This window comes from Lycorma delicatula, chromosome 4 (genome assembly GCF_047948215.1).
Source record: "Lycorma delicatula isolate Av1 chromosome 4, ASM4794821v1, whole genome shotgun sequence".
Classification (NCBI taxonomy): Eukaryota; Metazoa; Arthropoda; class Insecta; order Hemiptera; family Fulgoridae; genus Lycorma; species Lycorma delicatula.
Genome location: NC_134458.1, coordinates 169,986,248 through 170,004,951, shown reverse-complemented (window position 1 = coordinate 170,004,951; position 18,704 = coordinate 169,986,248). Strand labels below are relative to the sequence as shown.

Genomic DNA, 18,704 nt, shown 5'->3' with positions numbered 1-18,704 from the left:
TGTGGCGAACAGTTAAGTGGCATTTCCATCTTACACATAGTGGTGGATTTTTTCCTGACATCAGGTATCCATGAGTAGCTCCTGTATGTCCTATCCATAATCGGCAGAGGACCACTTCCTCTCAGCGAAGTTTCCTGTAGGAGGAGTCCCATGACAACACAGTATTTCTGATATGTTGAAGTTTGTTCTGACTTTTCATGTATGTGGGATTATTAATTACCATAATTTGTAAATATGGGGAGCTGAAAATAACAGCATGATTACTGAACTCATCATGCAAGTCATGTAAAAAGTGAATGTGTTTCGTATTATTTCAAACATCAAGGTTTTACAAGAAACTTTACTTTGCAGAATCTTATCATCACAGAGATAATATACTTACACATGACGCTGCAGCTAAATTAAGACATGTATGATTACATCTACTAACATAATGGCTGTCTGCTTCATTATTACAATGAAGTATCATGGTATTTCAGTGAAATATGGTTGGATAGGATGCATGACTTAGGATGTTACTGAAACAGTCACCCTTATCACTGGATTTAAGACCAAGTGATTTATTCTTATGAAAATTCATAAAGGACATTTTCTGTCCTCCCCACAAATATCATAGAACTTTAAAATCACATCATGTTATAACACTTGTAGACCAGGACATTCTCATATAAGTATGAAATGAAATAAAATACTGGCCCTAGAGGTCAACAGTGAACTTCTATAAAGAATATATTGTTGCCACTTACATGCTGAGCTTCATATAGACGAGTGCAATGCTAGCTGTTCAGATGTCAGTGGGTGTACAGTATACCTACATGCCTGCAGAAGTGCCATTCCCCAACAAGCCAGCTGACTGCACAACTTCTCAACCACAGCAGCTGTCATCAATATCCATCAGGAGAAGAAAGAAATAAGTTTCCTGGCCAGCCCAACGTGGAACCTCCCGGTGGATACCAATATCCCTACTGGAGCAGCAGGACAAGGGAGCTGCTGGGGGGGACACTACCTTTCCACCTCAACTTGCCAGGCTTCAAGCACTCTTGGCCATGCTGGCATTACACGACTGATGCCAACCCAACACTGCAGGGCTTTGTGGGCCACCATTGCCACACATAGGGAGACTCAACTGCCGCTGAGGGGAAGCTCGGTCTGACTCTAATGGACGAGCCCCAACTCTCTGATTATCAGCTGTCATGCTGAGCCTACTTCACCGGAGACCAACTTCCAGACCCGACAGCCCTTCTCATGGCTACCTCGCCAAACACCCAAATGGCCCCTTTCACAGCCACCATTACAAAATTCCAAACAGCCCTTTTCAGGGCTACCAAAAGGTTCTAAGGTGCCATATGCCATCGAAGTCATTTGATGACAATATAAAAAGCTTCAAGTGTTTACCTTCACTTTATTGTAATAAAATCTGTTTGACAATTCATTAAGAGTAATAATTTAAAAAGTTTCACAGACTTATGAATACCTTAACTTTTACAACTTAAAGTGGTAATCATAAAAAAATACAAATACTTCTTATACTTATACATATAACAAATATTTTATTAACACCAACTTTTTATGAACATTAAGGCTGCTAGATGTAGCAAAGACTTTATTGCAGATTGAGCAGAGATAGTTCTTAGCTCCAGTATGAGTTCGCACATGTGTTGTAAGTGTTGAACGTACAGTAAAAGCACGAAAGCACTGTTTACACTAAACAGAATACAGAAAAAATAATTAACCATCACGCTATTATTTAAATATTATAAATTATATTTTTACCAGACATTTATAAACAAACTGTTTAATTATTACAATGAATATAAATATATTTATTAAAATTATTCATATTACCTTTATTTTTTTATGTGTTTAGATGAAAAACAGGAAAATGATTATTAAATTTTTAAACGGGATCACACTCCCCGACAATCCATTTTGGGATTCGTTTATCATTAAAAATGAACTTATATTTTGTATTAGTTACAGTCTAATATTCTTAACATTTTGTAATACAATCAGTTTTAATATTTCATTGTACCTGTAAAGGTAACTTATGTGGTTATAAATAGTTTCAAGATGATACAGCATTAAGTTAGATAATTTTTTTCTACAGAATATATTTATAGTGTTAATTTACCAACAATTTTAAGTTTCATAAAAGTTCTTACTTTTTCTCTAGAAATAAAAATATATTTTTCATGTAAGACCAAAAAAACTTTAATACATTAAATGTTTGTTTACATCATCATCCTTTATTTACTTCATGCAGCATTCAAGACTATTAAATAAGATAACAATTTATATTAAACTTTTAAAAAACTATCATATAGGATACCTTAATCTCATCAAGGATTAAATTCATTGAATTATACATATGTTCTAAAATAAAGGCTGACAGTTGATAAAATTTTAGTACATAGCCCATATTTACTCAATTCTAAGATGCATTTTTTTTTAATATGATTATTCATAAAAATAGGGTGCATCTTAGATTCAAAGAAATACAATGGACAATAACCTACTCATATGTAGAGATAGGACATCAAAAGTAAAATATCGATATTGATATTGATATCAAATATTGATAACGGGCTAATACATTGATAGTGCTGATATTTGTTGTTATATTGTGTTACGGTTTTTCCTTATAACCTTGTTATTGTTACTCTCTATTCTCTTAGACTAGCACAGTTCATTACAAAGTGAAATTTAGTTTTCCATTAATTTAACCGTTAATATGGCAACAACAAGGTTGCATTATGACGCTGCATTAATACAGAAAGTTATTGTATTTGTGGAAAATAATGGCGTTAGAGCTGCCAGCCGTGATTTTGATATTAACGAAGTCAATATATGATGCTGGAGAAAAGTCCATCAAGCAATATTTTTATGTAAAGCATTGACCAAGTGTTTTACTGGACCTAAATGAAGAAGATTTCCCCAAACTGATGATGCTGTAATTGATTTCATAAAAGAAAAACGTGCAAAAGGACTACTGGTAACCAGCCAGATGATAATTTAACATTTTCAGCCATATGATTCAGAATTAGAGTGATAACAAAAGTGAATACAAAAGTGCCTCCTCAGATACAGATACTTATATAGTAGTTAATAAATATAGATATGTAATAAACTTAATTTGAAATATATTGTAAAGTTATTTGGTTTATATTTTTTCCTTTTAATTAGAGATTTTTATTTTATTTCAAATAATGAACTTTTAAAATGAGGTGCATCTTAGAATCAAGTAAATATGGTATATATAAAACTTTAAAAAAAAAATAGTTATTTAAAAAAAGTTTGTGAATGTATATATATATATATATATATATATATATATATATATATACGTATAATATAATATATATAACTATATACATGTATATATATAAAAGTGTATGTAACATTTTTTTTTAATCTATTAATAGTATAATCGAAAACAGAAACTTGTAAAAAATATTATAAAAAAAAGGAACACAGGGCCTCAATTTAAAAATTACTGTACAAATATGAAAAATTAAGTGATTTGCTCAGCAAAAAAAAAAATTAAAAAAAAAAAGTTATGTTGAAAAATTTAATTATCACTTACCTTATATGGCTTTTCATGAGTATGTATTCGAACATGCCTAACCAAATCTGACGGCTTTTTAAATTCTTTAGCACAATATGAACAAACATGCCATCTTACTGGACCAGCTATTCTCTGTCTTATAGTATGTTTGCTACAAGCACATAAAAAAACAAATATTTTTATTAAAAAAACAAATTATACACACATGTGGTAGATTTTAGAGTAAGGTTGGACTGTGTGTTCATAGGTGATGAATGAAGACAACGCCTTGTTGCTTGTTGAATAATGGTTTAATGAATTTTCGTCTTGACAGTTAATGAAATGAATTGTAACATAATGTATAACTTGACATATAAAAATAAAAAATTAAATAAAACATTAAAGCTAACATTCATCCGAACAAAGAATGGAGTCCATCCAGACTAAGAGTATGACATGACCGCCTTGGATCAGATTCGAGCACCAAATGCTAGTACGAGCAGAACTCTCTGGTGAGCGCTAGCACCCACTAGATTGCAGCACCGGACAGCTCGACATGGAACAGAACACACCACCCACCAATTATGATTACCTTAATTATAATTCTGTGACACATTACATGAAATAAAACTTAAGATGCAAACAAAGAGTATCACATAAAATAATTACGTAAACTTTGAAAGTACAAAAATTAAAGTTAACTCAACAAATTTAATATTGATACAGGCAAAGCTTACAACCAAATTCAATTGAAATAAACAAATACATTAGGAGGATGTTAAATAAATCTCATTGATTACATTCAGAATGGCTTATGTCATTGCAAGCATTTAAATTTGGAAGAATTAATTTATTAATAGTTCTTTTTACTATCGTGTTATTAGTTTTCACATCAACTAATCTAACTAGACCATCGTTACCTGGATACACTTCAACAATTATTCCTAATTTCCACATCAAAGGAGGAAGATTATTACCTTCTTTAGTTATAACTACATTGCCAACACAAATGTTACTTGAAATTTTACACTTGTTCCTCTGTTGCAAGGAATGTAAATAATCGATAGACCATGCTTACCAAAAGTCTTTCAATTTTGTGTAAGCTGCCACCTAGCAAGCTTATTTATGTTAATGCCTGAGAAATCAGGATCAGGTAAGAAAGTTAATGGAGCTAAGGTTAGAAAATGTCCACGATTAGTAGATGGAGTACGCCGCCCACCATCACAAATAAGTGTTGGGCCAGCATAATCAACACAGTTGACTGGAATGGTCTGGAAATTGTGACTCTTTCTTTTGGCAGTTGACCAAGTAACTGACTCTGAGGTTGAGCTCTACAGTGAAAACAAGTTATACATTTATGTTTGATGGAGCGAATTATGATTTTGGAATTGATGTTCCAATATTTCTGCCTAAGTGAGGAATGAATTAACTGTAATCCTCCATGGGATAATCTTAAATCTTCATATCAGAAATAATCAATCGAGTGAGATGACTGTGAGGACTTAAAACCATAGGATGTTTAACATTTAAAGACAAGTTTGAAAAACTTGTGACCTCCGACGTGAATGATACCATTTTGATCCAAAAATGGGTTAAGAGAAGCTTATTTGCTTTTCTTTGATACAGCAGCATTTTTACTTAAAACGCTCAATTCTTTAATAAAATACAGTTCTTGTGTTTGACGAACAAGAATTTCCAGCGTGGAATTGATTTCTTCCAGAGAAAGATCTGACAATATATGATTATTTTTATTTTTTTAATTATAAATGAGGTGACGACAACATGAAAATGTGTTTAATTTTCGTACGAACAAAGAAAATGGTTTTGAAAGTTCTACAGTTTCTGTTGTTTGAAGAGCAGCTGAAAACACATTAGTTTTGCTAGACTTCTTCTCTTCCTTGAGCAAATCTGGTAGAATCAGAGAAATGATAAGTGAATTGGATGGCCAGGCGTTTTCCTTCAGAAAAGACGGAACATTTTACCAGAGTTGTGACGAGGTTAATGCATCCGGTATGCAACCACATAACAGGATGTCTGCAGGGTTATCCCTTGAAGGAATGTGCTTCCATAAACATTCCTTAGTTAGCTCTTGAATTTCGCAAACTCTATTTGTAACAAATACCTTCCATCGATTAGGAAGCAATGACAACCAGTAAAGCACTAATTTAGAATCCGACCAAAAATTGATTGAATCAAATCATACACTTAACCTTATTAAATAAACGAGAAAATAGAAGAGCTGCATTCAGCTAACCTAGGAAATGAGATTTTCTTGACTGAAGCAACTCAAGATTTTGAACACAATAAGTGGGTTTCAATGTGTTCATTGCTATCACCAGATCTGATGAAAAGATATGCACCATATGCGCTACTACTTGCATCACAAAATCCGTGCAATTGATAACTTACTTAAACTAATTATAACTAATCTAGGAATCTTAAAATTACTTGACGATTTGAACTGAGAATACAGAGAATTCCATTTTTCAGCTAGCGAACCAGGAAGAACTTCATCCCATTGAGGGCTAGCACACCAAAACTCTTGAATGAGCACTTTAAATGGAACAATTGCAAGAGCAAGTAAACCCAAAGGATCGAACAATGAAGAAATAATTGATAAAACAGAACATTTACTTAAGAAGTATTATTATCCTTTGGTTTGATTTGATAAATGAAATCATTACCTTGAGGATGCCAAGACAATTAAAGTGTTTTGATATTTTAATCTTTGTCTAATTTGATGAATGAATCAGAATCATTGCACATACCAGGCACATTAGAATGACATTTATGCAGCGAAAGTCCGTATTTGTTAAACAATAACGAAATATCATTATATAATTGTTTCAACTGATCGATGTTGTCATAACTAGTGAGCAGATCATAGACAAAATTCTTGCTTAATTACTTGCCAAGCTTGAGGAAAAGAGGCTCCATTTTGATTGGAAATTTCAATCAAACATCTTGTGGTTAGAAAACTTGAAGGTGCTAAACCATAAGTAACTGTCAGTAAGTTATATGGAATGATTGATGAGTTTGTGACATCATATCAGAGAATTCTTTGCAATGAAAAATCTCGAGGATTAATGCGAATTTGTCTGTACATTTTAGGAATGTCTCCTGGTAGCATGTAGCTGTGAGTTCTAAAACAAATTATAATCAAAAATAAATCTTGTTGTACTACTGGACCAGTAGCAAGAATTGAATTGAGTAATTGACATTTGAAGTTTTCACACTACCATCAAATACTACTCTTGTTTTGATAGTGATGGAAGATTCACGAAATACTGCGTGATGGGGCAAATAAAAGGTTTCAGATGGAGCTTTACACTTAGATGAATCTACAGGTTGCACATGATCTAGTTCTTAATATTCTTTCATGAAATGGAAGTAATTTTCCTTAAGTTTAGCGTTTTTCTGAAATCTAAGATGTAACAAATTGAAACGATGCCTTGCATTTTCATAGGAATCTCCTAAAACAAAGTTTTCCTTATGAGGAAGAGATACAACAAATCTGCCTTTGTCATCACGAAAGGTATTTCCAATGAAATGTTTTTCGCAGAAAAATTCCTCCTTGGTCTGTAAATGTTCTTCGATCTCTTCAGATCTCCAAAACGACTCTAATTGAGAGGAAAGCTGTTCATTGCTAACAAAAAGTGATATTGAATCTGAATCGTTTTTCCGTTTACTGGATTTAGTAGGGATTTGAGACAATACTATGAAACCAAGATGAGTTTCTTGAAGTATGGTATGATTAGAATTATGAGTTAATTGAACAGGCTTAAGCAACAAAAGATAATATTGAGTGCCTAGAAGAATGTCGATCTGCCCAAGAATATTAAAATTAGGATTGGGAAGGAAAAGTTGAGAAGGAATTTCCCAATCAGTTACATTTACAAAATCATTAGGTAACAGACCTGTAATAGATGGCAGTACATGACATTTCAAATTAAAATTAAAGTTTTCATACCTAGAATTAATATTTAAATCAACACCTAGCTTAGATTTAATAACAACATTACTAATATCTGTGATCGGCATGAGAACAGGTTTGGTTAAAGCCCAAGTTTGGTGGCAAACCTTTCAGTATAAAATGAAATCATCAAAGCAGAATCAAGTAAGACCCTGGCTTGGATGAAATTACCTTTTTTATCTTTTACATTAACTACAGTTGTTGCAAGTAAAACAGACTTGTTAGGTTCTGATTTTAAAGTACAATATGAACTATTAGTCGGGGGAGCTTGATTCGGCTTGGAAGATTTAATTGCTGGATCTTGCAGTGTTTTATCTAAATGGATTAGCGTATGTTGCTTTTGTGAGCATTTTTTACATTTACGATTGCTTTGACACCTTTTCACAATATGCCGTTTACTTAAACAATTAAAACCTGATTTTTCCAGAAATACAAAATTTTTCCTTTCATTAACATTATAACTTAAAACTTATCACATTGATACAATGGATGGTTGCTAGTTTTACATAATGTACATATAAAATTATTAGAATTATTTACATAAAATACATTTTTACAAGAATTAGGTTTTGAATAATCATATTTTTTGCTGCTAAAACCTTCATTAGATGGCTGTACCCTTTCATTACACTGAATCTTGTCAGTGGATTCAAGTAGTTTACGCTTACATTCTAAGAAAGAAATGAGTTCTTCAAACTTTGGAAATTCATTATTTTCCATTGTTTTTTCCCAGTCTTCTTTTGTTATTATAACAGGCTTTAAACAGTTCTATTGCATTTTCATAATTTTCAGACGTTACTGATAATTTTTTTATTACGTCAAGAGCATTGACTCTTAAGAAATTTGTAAGGTAATAAAATTTTTCAACATTAGAAAATTCTGCTCGATTATGAACTAAACTATTAAAAAGATCAAAGAATTTATGCCAAGCCTTCACATCACCATGAAAGGGCTCAATTTGTATAGGTTTTAAAGAAGTTGAATTAGGTTTATTAATCACTTTAGTAGCATCAGTTTCCTCTGAAATTTTGAAACGATTTTCTAATTTTTTATGGTTTAATTTAAGTTTGTCAAAAAGGTTATCATAAGTGTCTCTGACTTCAAGGTCCTTATCAGTCGCATCTTGGTGCAATTTGATTTCAGACTGAACATCGAAAAATAGTTTTTCGTATTTTAGCAGCTTATCAAACTTAATGGTAAATAGATCATAATTGCCTGAATTAAGATCAAAGTTTTCAATGAATGTTTTTAATTTGGCTATACTATTCTTCATAATGCCTCGTTTTTTAATTAAAACCTTGAATTTCATTTTTACTGGAATCATACACAAAATAGTATTACATTTGAATGAAACAAAGTTATTATAAAATAAGATTAAACATAAATGTCATATACAACAATATTGTTAAAGTATAGCTTATGCATAAAGTTGAATGAACTGGCTTGGTTGTAAATATGATATGATATTGCTAACATCTGCTGTTTGCAGGTCAGCGAACAATAGAAAGATTGCCTGAGATATGTGCGCATGTGTTTTGTACAGAGCGATAAAGTGAAACTTGTCCAAACTGGAATTGAGGGTTGGTTTCTTATACCTGGCTAGCTTTATAGATACAATTTTGACTGTATTATAAAACATTGAAATATTTAACTATTGAAATATTCACGAACTTTAATTCTTTACTAATGTTAATTTTTAATTGCACTTTTAACATACACCTTAATTTTTTGATACACTTTTTATAAATAAATTACAAATACCGTGTTGTTGACTTGGTTTGCCCTTATCAAAACCAATGGATGAATGCTGTAGAGTGGCTAAGTCCATGTCATTAATACAGCGACTTGACGATAAAATGTTGGTTAAAAGATGCAGTAGTCAATCCGGTAGGTACGGTGACTTGACCATCTGGTTCTTGAATGTGAAAACGAAGGACCATAAAGAGATGTGGTAGATCCGTCAACTTAACTATCCAGCCTTATCTGGCTATCAGCTTGATTTATCCAGCCAATTAACAATCCGGCCTGGAGGACCATGAAACGTGTGGTAGATTTTAGAGCAAGGTTGGACTGTATGTTCATAGGTGATAAATGAAGACAACGCCTTGTTGCTTGTTGAATAATGGTTTAATGAATCGTCATCTTGACAGTTAATGAAATGAATTGTAACATAACGTATAACTTGACATATAAAAATAAAAAATTAAATAAAACATTAAAGCTAACGTTCAGCTGAACAAAGAATGGACTCCATCCGGACTAAGAGTATGACGTGACCGCCTTGGATCAAATTCGAGTGCTGAATGCTGAATGCTAGTATGAGTGGAACTCTCCGGTGAGCACTAGCACCCACTAGATCTCAGCACTGGACGGCTCGACGTGGAACGGAACTCATTATTTATGTAAAGATTGTACCTAATTACAATTTTAAGTAAGAAATAAAACAACTGAATGATTTACCTTATTGTTCCATCTTCTTTTTTACATGCTACAGTTAATACATTTTGAACTGATCCTTCATTTCTAATGTTTGTATTTCCCTGTCCTTCTTCATTTTCTAAATGAAACATTAAACAGATTAGTGCATTACTTATATAACAAATAATGTATGTAGAAAAAAAAGTGCATACAATCCTGATACAGTAAAACAAAATTGAAAAAATACTCTCACATTAAACAAATCTTAACCATCCTTTTTTTAGATTTTTCATAAGTATTACATCATATAAAATAAATAATCAGAACTTTACCAAAAATAATACTATATACTTTGCCAAAAATGATCAATTATACCTTAATAAAAACTCTCATAAACAAATGAGAACAAAATTATAAGATATAATCATTAATATATATATCAAAATTCAGACATTTTGTACAATAGTATAATGGTGAGAAAAACTGTATAAGTATTTGTATACAATTGAAATTTGTAACAAAACTGCACATACATTCTTTCACACCAACAGATAGGTATGTGTGAAAAGCTCAATCACATGTGCGTTACTTAACAAAATTTAATTTATATGGCAGTTTCCTTTGTACTGCAACATTTTATATATGTTAGAAAAACTAATTATTATTTTACATATGTTTAAAAATGTATGCATGCTCAATAAATAAATCTCACACTGATAGCAGTTTTTGGTGGTTTTGTTGTAATGTTAACAAAAAAGAAAATTATACAGATGATTATAAAAACTTTTTGTAGATGAACAGCATTTCTTTTGAAAAATTACTGAATACATTTAAAAACAAATTCATAAAACAGGTACATTAATGAGGAGTATTAGTACTGAGGATGTCTTGCAGTGATTCTCAGGTTTTGACTGGAAGGTCATTTGAGCACTGATTAAAGTTAAGTGCAGAAATATCTTCTGCATCTTTGTGCAAACCTACATTGAAAACATGAAACTTCTGGAAAAATGTTCATAAGAATTTTATAAATTAACAAAATCAGCAATTAAATTCTTAGATCACAAGCAAACATTTGTGCTATCTGACAGTGCAAGAAATAATGTAAAGTACAACATTACATGAAATTCAAATGCCAAAAAACGATACAAAACAATATGTTGACACCAACAGAAAACACCAGCTGACTACAATTAAAAAATTTGTTGATAACAGTGCTGCTAGTGTGGCATGCACAAGAATATTCTTGTAGAAGATGATATACATAACTGATCACGCATCTCCACTACACATCATTTCCAGAGTAAGAATGCACTCAATGCAACTACATAAGAAAAAATGGGATCAGTAAAAGCAGCTAAAGTTTCATGGTATATATTTCAGTTTTGTATATTTTTGGTCAACTGAAGCAATACTTATTTCAAAATCATAACTTTAGATAATTATTTTACTAAAGCTTTTTATTGTTTTCAACCAGAGAAATATCAAATTTCAAGATTACACTGCCAGAAAAAACACTATATAGAAAGCAAGAAAATATTATAAAATGTTGATGGTAATCATAATTTTATGATTTAGGAAAGCCAATGAAACTATATTATATTCCACTGGATATTTATATACCAAGCAGGTGGAGAATATGTTAAATTTGGAAATCACTTTACAACTGCCAAAGATTTACTAATTTAGAATTTTAATAATTTGGAATGGCCTTCCCCTTAATGGAATGAATTTAAAAAGGTTAAATTATGTATATAAAGCTGGAACAGGAGTAAGTAAAAATTTAGAAAAAAGTATAAACATAATGATTTATAAAATATTATTAAGAGGGTTTTATAGAAGCTAAATAAACATGGAAAAGTAAGAAAAAGGTCTGGTTTGGCTATTATAAAAATACATAGAGTAACTTACTTGAAAACAATTTTTATTTCTCAAAATAATCTTCTCCAGTACTGAAATAATCATACCATTGTTTTATCAGTTCTATGAAAACTGCTGCAAAAGTTTTTGGGTTGTTTCCTCATACTCAATATTACATCACATTCAACATCATCATTCACACAATATTGTCTGCTTAATGTAGTTTTTAGCTACCAAACAGCTGAAAAGTTTCTTGTCAGGGCTATAAGGTATATAATGAAAATGGTGCCACCTAATTCGTTAATTTTCTTTGTATTAATGAAACCATATAAGATCAAAGATTGCTGTGATGGAACAATACCGGTTAATTAAACCAGGAGATAGTTGTAAAAATTGAACAAATCCAATCATGGGATCTGAATTTAGTTTTCTGAGATAGGGATTGAAAAATATTTCTATTCCGATAATGTCTTGTTTAGAAAATTAAATAAAAAAAAATGTTGACCTTATGGGTTGGAATAGTACCCAGGTGTACAAAAAAAAGATATCAGGGTTTAATTTGTTATAATATTTCTTGGATGAGATGTACAATTTTGATTTAAGGCTAGAATCAAAGAGCAAGAATGACAGTTTTTGTTATGAACATGGCCATAGGATTGTTACCTTATTTCAATTTGATAGTGCCACTAGCAAAGATGGCGACTGCTAAACACAAAGCCTTTTGTATTTTGCAGTTTGCTAAATATGAATCTGTAGTTACAGTTTAATGTGCATTCTGTAGAAAGTTTAATTGTGGTTCTCCAGCTGACAATAACATTTGCTGATGGCATAATCAATCTGAATCAACCAGATGTCTGTATAAAGGAAAGCGTACAGAAAGACCAAGGTATGAGAAGAAAATGTTGAACATGCCAGGGAGCTTTCCTGCCTAGTCCTAAAAATATTTGTTAGAAAGACCGGCCGTAACCTAGCAATGCCGGTGATCATAATGTGGAATGTTTTAAGGAAACACTTACATATGCATCCATACTGTTTATAGCTGTTTTGGGCTTTGAATCCTACTGACTGTGCTGTGAGTGCCGACTTCGCAATTGAAATTTCACAGCATGAAGATGACGACTTTCTTGATCATTTTCTGTTTAGTGATGAACCAACATTTCATCTTAGTGGAAAATTTAACACACAATGTCCATTAGGATATCAGAAAATCCCCATGAGTTCATACAATGTGAAAGGGACTCCCCAGAATTAAATATTTTCTTAGCAATATCCCATCAACAAATTTATGAGTTATTGTTTTTTGCTGAAGGAAGTGTAACAGTAGTTGTTTATTTGGATATACTGCGTACATGGATCTTCAACAGAAAGATGAACCAGAGAAATTTATTTGGTGACAAGATGGTGCACCTCCTGACTGGCACAATAATATAAGGGATCAGTTGAATGATGTTTTCTCTAACCACTGGATCAGTCAGCATGGAACCGATAACAGAGCCTGTTTGCTGTGACCTCAATTGTCACATGATGTGATCTTTTCCTTTGGGGTTTTATAAAGGATTTTACATATGTGCCTGTACCACCTACTGATCTACCCAATTTGAAGCACAGGATTTAAGTAACTGTTGCTTCCATTACTTCAGACATGCTGGTTAAAGTATGGAACGAACTCTCCTATCAGCTGGATATGCTACGTAACGTAAGGTGATCATAATGAACATTTGTAAAGAAAAACTTTAAGTAACTCTTTCACTTTATTTGTGATTCATTACTGTAAGTCAAAGTTAAAAGATATTAAATACCTTTAAAACCTAAATATTCCCTTTTTGTATACTCTGTAATATGTAAGAAAAAATTACCCAAGTTCATTTTTAAACATGGAGGGGGTATTTTCTCCAAACCCTCAGGTAAGGGCTGAAAACTGTTCTCACTGAAACCCATATTAAATGTATTAAGTGAACTGGCTGAAGTAGTTAAAGTCTGTAAAAGATGTAAAAATAAAAATTCAAAATTTGAATTTCATATATTTTTCAAACATCACTAAATTACACGACTTTGATTGCACGTAAAACAATCAGTTTATGCTACTTTAAATGACTGAACAATATTTTTTTTTATAAATTAAATAAAATTTTTTTAATAACTTCAAAATATTTTCAGTCATTTTACAAACATCTTCAGAGAATGATGCTGCTGTAATTTTCCTGGTGTAAGCAGATGTTATTGCTGTTATTTTTTTTTTTTTGAGTTAGGCAGACATGTATTTAGAATATGGACATAACTGTTAGATATGCATTATATCTGTTCAGATACGAACTATGTATTGCACACTAGGTGAACAGGGTTTTTTTCTAGGATTTTGGTATATTTATCATTCGAAAGTTCTAGTCTTGACACTGAGATGGTGCAAGTAGGGCCAAGTAACTTTGATGTTTGTCAAGAATGATCCTTTTAATTGTGAGTTGCAAATTTTCAGACGTGTATGCTTAGTTGCTTGTTTATGACAATTGAGAAAAAGCAAACAAGTTTTGACATTTTCTGAAAAATAAATAAAATTGAATTTGAAGCTGTAATTAAGAGCTTGGTTTTAAAGCAAATATAGATGGTACCTATGTATCCTAATTGTTTGGTTTCAACTGTAGTAAGCATCTAAAGAAGTTAAATTCCACTTTAAAAGATTCTCTTCCTCTTTGTTTTCCATGGTAAAAAAGTGGGCTGCTGAATTTAAACATTGTCGTTTGCCAATTCAAGTTGATGAATGCTTGGACTGTCTAAAAACTGCTATGACTGATGAATTTATCACAAAAATTCACCATATTAGAGACAACCTACATGTTGTTTATTGTATCTGTATTCAAGTGCTTTTAATTACATGTAGCAGGGCAACATAAGACAATGCTAATAATGAGTAACATATACATCAAATATTGAATTTTACAGCTAAATATGAACACAATAAAATAAATTTTTGTGATCTTAAAATCACAAAAAGCAACCATCATAAACTTATCTTTGAAGTTCATAATTAAAAATGTTTTTATAAAAAATTTGGTTTTGGTTACAATATTCTATATTAATATAGACAAAACACAGATAGCTAAACCACACAAATCTGATAATACTATTCTTTTTTTTCAGTACAACAAAAACCATAATTCTCATTAATTTTATTTTTCTTATTATAAGTAACAAAAGCCAAGCAAGTAAAATACATACACTGTAATATAATATACATATACTTCCCCTTTTAATGAACATTAATTTACCCTTAATGAACTGAATAAATTATAGTAAATACCTTTATCAGAAGAATCTTTAGTCATAAAGAAGTCTCTCAATTCACCAAAAGTGTTTTTATCACCTTCACTCAAAAGTGACACATCAGTTGGCTATAAAAAAAAAATCTATTACTAACACTTATAAAATCTATAACTAACACACACAATTATTAAAAATGTAAACAAATAGTAATAATAAAAAGGGGATTTTTTCATCTTGGAGGCTCCCATACTCAAGGGAAAGCATTCAGATAAAATTAATTTTTAAGGAAATAATCCCTAAGTGGTGATAATAGATAAAAAAAAAAACTTTTTAAAACTGTTTAAAAAATCAAAGATACAGCCATAATTCTAAATAAACAAAGTTGTAATTTTCTAGAAAGTGGGTGAAACCTTTTGACTAATTTTTTACGAGAAATATGAAAAAGTAAGGACTATAAAAAAATTAAGATTTTTACATTTTAAATACAATAGTGATTTACGAAATGAGTTCAAATGTAAAATAAATGTAAAAAGTTTTTCACAAAATTAAAAAAAAAATGTTTTTTTGGTACCATTGAAGTGGGATGGGAAAAAACCTTTTATAATCGTTGAAGGCTTATTTATTTATGTATACCAGGTTTCAAAGTAACAGCATAAGGATGATGTTAACAGTACTCTACAGAGATGCCAAGGCATCTGTGCACAGTGTGGCATGTAATTGTAAATGTACCACTAAATGTAGTCTTGAACAGACTCAGGCCGACCATTCCTGAGACATGTGGTTAATTGAAACCCAACCACCAAAGAATACCGGTATCTAAAGTCTAGCATTCAGAAACATATAAAAAAAGGACATATAAAACTGGCCTTAAACATGTTACAAATCCAGGACCTTCACAGCATCAATTTAGAAATTTTAAAATGTAGATTAATACAATATTCAGACAAATGGTTGTTATACCTTTTGTATATAATATATAGTACAAGTTACTTAAGGGATTATATTTACCATGAAATGGTAAATTGAATTCAAAGCTTTAAATAATTTTATTAACACTGGTTTCTTAAAAAGTCAAAGGAAGATTGTTGTTTGTAATAGGCTGGCTGAATTTACTACTATTAATATAATAAAACTGAAAATAATTTTAAATGTCTTAATTCAAATTCTGATATAAGTTTGTGTGTCACACCAACTGTAAGACAACCATAGTGAGAGAAATAAGAATTTGGTTGGAACTCTTAAACTAACTTCACTGCAAGTGTTAATGAAAAATCTGCAGAGAGAAAAGGGGCTAGTCAGAATTATAATACAGATTTTTTTTGTTTGCTCAATTTCATATTCAATATTTACACAATAAGCTTAACAAGCCTGAAAGAATTGTGAATTACTTACTGACCTGATGTACTGTGTGTAAATGAACATTGGGCTAGCAAACAAGAGTTCAGTTACAAGATCTGCATAGCTCATATAGTCAATCTACTTATAAAAGTGGATATAATTGTGGCTCCTGTAATATTTGTAAAGAAATGCCTAGATTAAAAGAAATAGTTTTAAATGAACTTTTTTGTGATAATAAAATGGAAGTATGCTTTGTCATATTATTATTGCTGAACCTAACAAAGCATTTACTGAACATTCACTAGGTACAAAATTCCCAATATTATAAATTGGTTTGAGAATAATTGATTGTCCTTAAATAAGTATAAAACCAAATTCATAAATTTTCATTCCAACTATAGAGAACTATTCCTGTTAAACAAATGATTTTATTTTGAACTTGGTTTCAGAATCTCAGATAACCTTGTAAATTCTAAAAATGTGTGAAACTCTAAATTAGAAAAAAAATATTTCGCATATTTTAACTAAATTAAACCAAACTTGTTTTGTAATTATAATACTGTCAAGAATTCTGAATAGGAAGATATTGCTGATGACTTTTTTGCATTTTTTTATGCTAACATTTGAATTATTTTTCATTTCATCATGAGTACACAATACAAGATGCAGAAATATTATATCCAAAACATAGAATGACATAAACAACCCTCATTTTACATGGTATTTATCTTTTTAATAATTTAACATCTTTTACAATATCATAAAAAACAGTTACGTTAATGAACACTGCTGGGTTTTCTCCAGAATAAGTCAGAGTGAAGAAGAATATAATTAGAATTATTTTTTATGTCTACTGATATTTTAAAAATTTATGCTATGTTGTTAATTCATATTATAGCAAATTACAAAAACCCTAAAAGTTCCAAGCAAGAAATGGAAATTTAAATCAATTTCAGATTTAAAAAATCTGTTTTAGACATACATACTTGTGTTTTAAGAGTATCTGACCACTTAGGATTTTATTCTCTGACTATAAGTATATATGACTGTATATTAAGGACAAATAGTATAGTTCTACTGCAGGTCAGTTATTAATCTAGAGGATTCTGTAAATATGATTTTACATCATAGCAAATAAATGAATAAATACGACTGATAACATAATTGTAAGGGCTGTTTAAAAATTAACATCCAGTTGAGCACTACAAACAAATGGTTTCCACAGCAACATAGCGCACGCATAGTAGACATCAGCTAAACTTAAATATTGTTACACATTTTGTTCTATACCTCTTGACTAGTAAGTAGTGAAAAATGGAGGCAACTGTTAAGATGCAAGAAACATAATATCATTCATTTTTTGCAAGCAGATAAAACACAGGCAGCTGATATCCATTATGGTAATAATGTCATGAATAAGGTTGTGTGAGGGAATGTATAGGAAATGCAGGGAAGGACAATTTAAAGTGCACAATGAGGAAAGAAGAAGGTGACATTCCATTGTGATTAATGAACTTGTTGAAAAAATTTAGCATGCCACTTATGTTAAACATCGCTTTACAATCACTGAACTTAGTGAAAATTTTCCTCAACTTTCAAGGTCCACTCTTTACAGAATTGTTACAGCCTGATGGTTTTCATAACTATGTGCACAACAGATACTGAAACAATTTATAGATGCACATAAAATGCAAAAAATAGTAACAGCATTAACTTTTCTTCACGATACCAGAATAAGGGAAGTAAATTTCTTGAGAGCATTGCTACTAGGATGAGACATGAATTCGGTTCATTAATATTATGTGGATGAACACATTCACTGAACAACCTCAAAAATTCAAACAAATCAATTATAACAAAAATGTGTTAGCTACAGATATAAAATCTGATGTTTTGGGAACATGATGATGGATGTTTTGGCAGAATTTATGAAACTGGATATGACAATCAACAATGTTTATTGTAAAGTTATCAAAGCTCAGGAGAGTGATAGAAAATAATGGTAAAGGAAATCTTTTTTTTTCATGGTCATGCAATGCATGGCCTCACATCGGTGCTAGCACTATGGGTGTTCTCAACAAGTTCAAATGAAAGATATCTGACCATCTCCCTTATAGCCCTGATTTCTTACTGTCTGATTTTCATCTGTTTTCAAAATTTAAGAACTGGCTGGCTACCCTACACTTCAAAAGCAATGACAAAATCATTGATGGAGTCAAAAAAAGGAAGAGTATCTTGGTGGCACAGCTCTCTGAAGAGGGAATAGACAAATTGATATGATGATATGACAAGTGCTTGAACATTTGAACTCTTGAC

The 18,704-nt window shown here is 31.1% G+C and overlaps 1 protein-coding gene across 1 annotated transcript in view; it reads right to left on the bottom strand.

Annotated features, from left to right (window-relative positions):
• LOC142324070 (zinc finger protein 236-like) overlaps positions 1–18,704 on the bottom strand; it is a 131,334-nt gene that overhangs the window by 71,695 nt on the left and 40,935 nt on the right. The window contains exons 12-15 of the mRNA XM_075364699.1: positions 15,088–15,178; positions 9,978–10,074; positions 3,584–3,716; positions 1,565–1,704 (exon numbers count right to left, since the gene is read on the bottom strand). Coding sequence (XP_075220814.1) covers positions 1,565–1,704; positions 3,584–3,716; positions 9,978–10,074; positions 15,088–15,178 — 461 coding nt within the window. The remainder of the gene's footprint in view (positions 1–1,564; positions 1,705–3,583; positions 3,717–9,977; positions 10,075–15,087; positions 15,179–18,704) is intronic.